Source organism: Populus alba, chromosome 10, assembly GCF_005239225.2.
Source record: "Populus alba chromosome 10, ASM523922v2, whole genome shotgun sequence".
Classification (NCBI taxonomy): Eukaryota; Viridiplantae; Streptophyta; class Magnoliopsida; order Malpighiales; family Salicaceae; genus Populus; species Populus alba.
The window spans coordinates 4,246,836-4,253,827 of NC_133293.1; the positions used below are offsets into that span (position 1 = coordinate 4,246,836).

The 6,992-nt window shown below is 33.4% G+C and overlaps 1 protein-coding gene across 1 annotated transcript; it reads left to right on the forward strand.

Annotated features, from left to right (window-relative positions):
* The first annotated feature begins 3,654 nt into the window (after window positions 1-3,654).
* Window positions 3,655-4,357, forward strand: LOC118034511 (flowering-promoting factor 1-like protein 3). Its single transcript, XM_035039828.2, has one exon. It carries the CDS (start codon window positions 3,727-3,729, stop codon window positions 4,063-4,065), a length of 339 nt encoding a protein of 112 aa, XP_034895719.1. The 5' UTR covers window positions 3,655-3,726; the 3' UTR covers window positions 4,066-4,357.
* Window positions 4,358-6,992: the final 2,635 nt, after the last annotated feature.

The following is a 6,992-nucleotide window of genomic DNA, read 5'->3' on the forward strand; positions in this document are numbered from 1 at the left end:
AGCTTTAGGGGTCATATTATCTTTTTACCTTAACACAATTGTCTTTTTTAAATTTTATGGAGTTAGATTGTTAATTTTATTTTATTTTATACAGTAAAATTATTAATTTAACCCTAGAGTAAAATTATCTAATACATACAACTCAGGGAAATTTTTGTGTTTTCAATTTTTTTTTTATAATAGTGTAATTACTTTTATATCCTTAAAGATAAAAAAAATTGAATTCTCACTCAAGAGTTTTTTTTTTTTTGTCTTTTTACATTTTTTTTTGTAATTTTCAATGATGCTTAGGAGCATTGTTGTAAATTATATTTATTAAATATAATCGAAAAAACTTGTTGGTGCATGTGTGGCAAGCACCAAAGTGTGGGCGACCCGCACGTTGTTTGGGCAATGTGTGAGGGGTTTTTCGGCTATCAAATGCTGATTTCCAGGGCAGCGTTTGAAAGGTTTTGGTACCTCAGACTAGATTAGGCAACGCGTGTGTCAAGACTCATGACGGTTTGGCATCGATAACCATTTTCTTTCCCCATTCTTCTCTCTCCCCCACCTAGACTTTCACGCTAGTCCCTTAAAAATTCAAGAATAGCCCTTTAGTTTGTTGGTTCTTCATATTTGGTCTCTTTTCTTTTTATTATGATTTTGTTATTTTCAATAATTTACTAAATTTGGAACTCATTTTTTTATTGCTATTTTTTTTTGTTTGGAATCATTTTTTCAATTGATTTTGTTTTATGATTTCATCCTCATTTTCTTCTTTTTTTTCCTATCAAATTTAATCAATTTTCTTTTGATTGTCAATTGTTTTTGCATTGACATGTTTTTATTTTAAATCATAAATGATTTTATTTTATAATTTCATCGTCCTTTGTTTTTGTTTCTATCAAATTTAATTTCTATTATTTTGATTGTCATTTTTATTTGTTTTGACAAGTTTTTAAATTTTGTATTTTTAAATTGACTAATAATAAACTTCTTGATTGAACCCGAATCTAGGGTTTAACGGTTTGCGAGATTTTAGAATTGACTAGGTTTAGGATATTTGTACGGGTTTGCTTATTTTTTACAAATGTTTTTCCATTTCAGCCCTTATAATTTTTTTGTCCTTAAAATTTAGTCCTTATTCTTTTAATTATTATTTATTTTATTTGGCAACTTAAAACAAAAAGAAAATCATCCTCCCTAGGTTTTTTCTATTTAATTCTATCCAAACTTTTTGTTGATTGAATTGGTTGATAATTAGGTTTTTTAATTGAATCCAGTTGAAAGACTTCACGAGTTATGACTTTTAGAAATTATACCAGGTTTAAGAGGATCATCGGGTTTACTTAGTTTTTTTTTCTTTTTCTAAACTAATGTTTTATATATTTTTTTTATCCTTTTTTTTTTTTGCTTTTTGATTTTATTAGGTTAGCCCTCAACAATTTCTTTCTATTTCACCCCCTACCATTTTTTTAATCTATACACAATCTATCAAGGTACAAATGTTTTTCAATTTCACCCCTTATAATTTTTTAATCTTTCAAATCTGATCACCATCCTTTTAATTGCAATTTATTTTATTTGGGATCATTTTGAATTATTTGTTTTTCAAATTTCAACCTCCTTGAGTTTTTTTGTGTCAAATTTTATCCTTATTTTTTTGTTGCTGTTTTTTTTAAAAAGTTTTTTTATTAACATTTTTTACGCGATTTCATCATTTAAAATTAAATTTGTTGAGAGTTAACTTTTTTTTATTGAATCTAGGTCTAGGATTTCACAAGTTGCATGTTTTAAAGATTAGAACATATTTAGGAGGTTGGGTGGGGTTTACTTGGTTTTATTTTTCTTTATTGAGTTTATTTTTAAGATTAGACTTAGTTTAAGAAATTCATCTGGTTTTCTTAGTTTCTTTATCTTTTGTTTTTTTAAACTAATGTTTTCTTCTTCTTCTTCTTCTTTAAAGTTTTACTTTTTTTTTGTGGTTTTTCATTTATTAGGTTTTTTTTTGTTATATTATTTAAATTACTACTTGAATCAATGACTGAAGATTGGATGTTTTTTAGCCTAGTTTTTTTTTTGTCAGAAAAAAAAAAAAAAAACTTTTCTTACCCCTAGCGAAGCGTGCAAGAAACATATCTTCTAGTATAACATATATATATATATATATATATATATATATATATATATATATATATATATATATATATATATGAAGGAAGAAAAAAGGGTAAAAAGTTGGAGTAAATGGTCAACAGTTAGGCACATTTCCTTTTTATATAGCAAAAGGAAAACTAACTCCCATGAATTTCCAACAAAGCAGAAATTAATAAGAAATGAGAATCAGCTTCGGGGCCCCCTCACGTTTCCCCACCACAAAACCATTCCCAAACTATGGAAAAGGACATTATTCTTTTGCATTCACATGAGCATCGCCATCCTTTCTACTTATCAACATTTTAATTATTCCACGACCATTCAACTCCTTTAATTCTTGTTTTATTTCCCCCCCTCCATATATAGAAGATCTCTTTCTCTACTTGGCATCGTCCATTGTGCCTTCAATTACATAATTAATATTTAGAGAATAAAAAAAGACTCATGATTGGATTTGGATTTAATTAAGTCACTTCGAATCATGCTTGCAAAAGCCATCCCTTGTTATATATATAAAGAAGGGTATCAATTCTTAGTTTTTGGGGCGCTATAAAATTTGATCTTGGATGGTTTGTGATGATAAGAAAAAGTGATTTTTACCATCCATCTTCGAGGGTATCAATTCTTAGTTTTTGGGGCACTATAAAATTTGATCTTGGATGGTTTATTATGATAAGAAGAAGTGATTTTTTACCATCTATAGTATAGTATTTTCAAGGGTATCAATTCTTAATTTCTGGGGCGCTGTAAATTTTGATCTTGGATGGTTTATTATGATAAAAAGAAGTGATTTTTACCATCTATAGCATCTTCGAGTGTATCAATTCTTAGTTTCTGGGGCACTGTAAAGTTTGATCTTGGATGGTTAATTTATGATAATAAAAAGAAGTGATTTTTACTATTTATAGCATCTTCGAGGGTATCAATTCTTAGTTTCTATGACAAACTGCAAATTAAAACATTAATTGTCATTAAGTGATTACAATTTAATTAACGCAATGAACCTTATCTTAAGAACATTACTTTCAATGTTGAGATTAACATAATATTATATATACATCTTTTTTCTTCTTTAAATATAGCGCCCGCCCGCCCGCCTCAGATACTAATAATATTGAGAATATATCCTTATCTGTAGTGTACAAGTCTTGATACATCGCCTTAAAAAAACAGAAACTTTGTACAAGTCTTTTTCTACCAGGCTTCTGATCAAGAATACATACACCAGCAATCTTTCTTACTTTTTTTTTTTTTTTTTTTTCTTCCTGTAAAAAACAAAACAAAGATTCCGCAGTGGGAGGATAATTAATGAAAGACTTGGAAAAAGGAAAATGCTAAGGATTTTCTCAATCCGATAAAATGTCCACATTAAATTGATGCTACTTGTGTTCCAAAATCTTTGTATCTTAAGACCCTTACCTCAATTTGGTCCCACCTCAGCTACACCTGCGTCCAAACACCCCCATATTATATCCGTCTATCCCCACGAACTTACCTCTATAAATACCCTACCATCCCGTGACCAACTCCATCTTCAACCTCGCAAAACATTGGCTTTATACATCTATTTATTCCTAGCCTTGGTTGAAAATGTCCGGCGTCTGGGTTTTCAAGAACGGGGTGGTCCGGCTGGTGGAGAACCCGGGAGCTGAATCACTAGATGGGAGCCGGCAAGGGTCAAGTGTGCGGCGAAAAGTGCTAGTTCACTCCCCTAGTAATGAGGTTATAACCTCTTATGCCATTCTTGAACGCAAGCTGTATTCTCTTGGGTGGGAGAGGTACTATGATGATCCGGATCTCCTTCAATTCCACAAAAGATCAACTGTTCATCTCATCTCTCTCCCTAAGGATTTTAACAAGCTCAGGTCCATGCATATGTATGATATTGTCGTCAAAAACCGTAATATGTTTGAAGTAAGGGATATGTAGAGCGTTGATTACGTACGTCCTCATATGTAGTCCTTTCTTTCATGTTGGTGTGCATTTTAGTCGTGTTTTTTTTTTTGTTTTTTGGCTTCTTTCTCATCGTTTTGGTTTGTTGTATCATACAGTCTATTTAATAGTTTCTTCTCTAATTTCGTGATTTGGGCTTCTTATTCTTACATAGTCGTGTGTGCTAATGTAGTCAGGGGCTTGCGATTTGGTCGTGTGTCAACGTCGTCATGTAAATTAATTTCTTCAGTTTCTTTTGGAAATGAAAAGTGGGGTTTTTTTTTAATAATTAATTTGTTCTTCTTCTTCTTTATCTATCTATTTTTTCCTCCAAGGTTATTACAAGGACGCAAAACAAACCCCCTCTCTGATCCATAGTATCTGTTGGGTGACTTGTCATTTTTCTTGATGACATATTGAAGGCCAATACATGTTATCGTGAACAAGTTCGCTGAGGAGCGAAGTCGCAGGCTTGAAGTTACTACATACGTACTATCTTTTAGGATGAAATGTCAAATATTGTGGCTGCGGTTTTTGCCCCTTTTTTTCTTCTTCCATTTGAAGGCCTTTTAGTAGCTACGATGGCAGAATTAATTAGAGGCCAAGCAATGTTTAAATCACCTTGCGAGTGCAACACCGCCGTCTCTAGCTTTTGTGAGCAAGTGGCGAGCTAGGACCATCAACACATCCAATTTGCATGGAAGTCTCGGTGGAGTACTAAAGAGAATTTCACATTTTTCTATACTTAACGAAACTTGTAAAGACTCGCTGAAGAGGGTCCATAGAATTTGGACAAATTAACTCTATTTCACCTGACGAACATCTTGATCTATTTTTATTACTCTCAAATCTTAATGAGAGACAATAACAGGGAAGAAACTCGTGCATATCCTTTTCGAATTCGATTACATCTCTAGGTTAAGAATCATATATATTGCCATGAATGAGACAAACATTAGGTTCGATTGGCTTGAAAGTAGGGCCAGCTGGAGAACAACTTGCACACTCTCATCCTATGAAGCATAAGATGCCACGAGCACCATATATATATTCCCAACTGGCAGCCATGGACTTTGCAAAAAGTATAACTTGTAAAAAAAGGAAAAAATTCAGTCTCTAACTTGTAAAATCAAGCAATGAAAGTATTGTAATCCCCTTCCCTCCCTTCCCTTCTCTTTTACTCCTTCTAAGCTCTACTAAACCTTTCTTTTGATCATGCTTAAGTACACGTGAATTTGTTAATTATAGCCTTCAATGTGAAAGTAGCCGTGAAATTGTTTCTTCTTTTTTTCCTTTTTTGCTTGAAAAACTTAGGAGAGAGATGATGTGTGGAGCACTCTTAGTGAGCACATGGATTATGCAATATTGGATATAAATCCAAGATTAAAGTTTGTCTAATTAGATAATCTAAAGTCACAAGATATATAAACCACCTTTTCTCCCCACTCGTCTGTGCACGTAAATATTCCCAAAGGAATAGGCAGATAGCAAGAATGCATGTATCCAAAGTTTTTGGGTCCTGGCTTACCATGCATGAGAATGACTCCAAATTACCGCGTGTGCTCTTAACCCTCGGAAAGATCTCTGAATGGCTGAACCCTAATTTACTAGAACCTCACATGTCCTGTCAATGAGCGAGCTCGAGATATGCTAGCTAGTAGCTAGTAGAGCTACCACAACAAATCCGTGTGGATAAGGCTCTTATCAGCACGTTTCTAAATGCGAAGAAATTGATACCCGCCATGTATAATAGAAGGTCAAAGAATGCTTGAGTTGCAACTTGTTTTCACGACAGTCAAGAGGCTACCAGCCGCCCATTCCTTGGTTGAATGGGCTGCAGTGCGCTTCTGAATGAGTAGTCAGTTTCCTGTGCTTGGTTTTTTTCTTCAGAGGTCAGATCAAGCAAAGAAGAAACTCATGAAATGGTGAAGGTGGGAGAAGAGAAAGCTGCTAATTCTATCCTGTCTACACCTAGTCCAAAAGAAGAAGGGAAGAACCCATCCACAAAGGATGGGGCAATGGAGATCCTATTTTGTCTTCTAACGAGTTTTATTTTGATAGGCAGAGCCTTTGTCATGTCAAATGCCATGCACCAGTCAATCTCATTTCTTTGCATCAATCTCCAAAAAATGGGGTCAAATTTCTCATGTCCACAATCAAGTTTTTTTCCTCTTCTTTTTTTAATCTAGAATATTGAGTTATGATGAAGCATAAAACGTGACGATCTAGCCTTGTTTTAGCCATGCCTTCGGTTCTTTTTTTTTTAAAAAAAGACGAGAAACTTGCTATATATTGACATATATAGGGATTAAAAGTATAATTCAACACTAAAATGATAACAACACAACCAAACCAGTTTCTCCATGAACTTCTTGATTGGTCAAGTAATCCGCCATGTGGTTGTAGATTTCAAAAGAAAGCATACTTCGAGCAGTCCAGGAGTTTGACGAATTTCCAAGGTTCGGTGTAATGGATAGTATAATTATATATCTTAAGTTCAACTACATAATTATTGCCCTACATAAGCTTTTCCTTAATTTCGTGGAGCGTTTTCAGAAACTAGCTAGGTGTAGCATTATGCATGGAAAAGATTGTCATTATAAAAATTACGAGTACTTCATTTGGTGTGGTAGGCAGGCCATGACTTTGTGGTTCTTGTATTTATATAAACAACTAACATTAGGTGCCGGCCTAGCTATGCATGAAGTACTCTAGCTAGTTGAGGAATATTCTCTTCAATTTCAATAATCTACTCTCTTTTTTTCCTTTTTTGGTATAGAAAAAGCCATTTTAGAGTTCCAGATGGAAAATGACATGGAAAGCGGTGTGTTCCAACTTGGAAAATGCAGCTTGAAGAAACAGCTTGCTTATCATTCGTAGTTACTTGACAAATCGTCCATGGAATGTCTTCACCGATTAGGCTC

What these genes read in the sequence shown, in the direction of transcription:
- LOC118034511 (XM_035039828.2), top strand. Translation starts at nt 3,727, where the DNA reads ATGTCCGGCGTCTGGGTTTTCAAGAACGGGGTGGTCCGGCTGGTGGAG.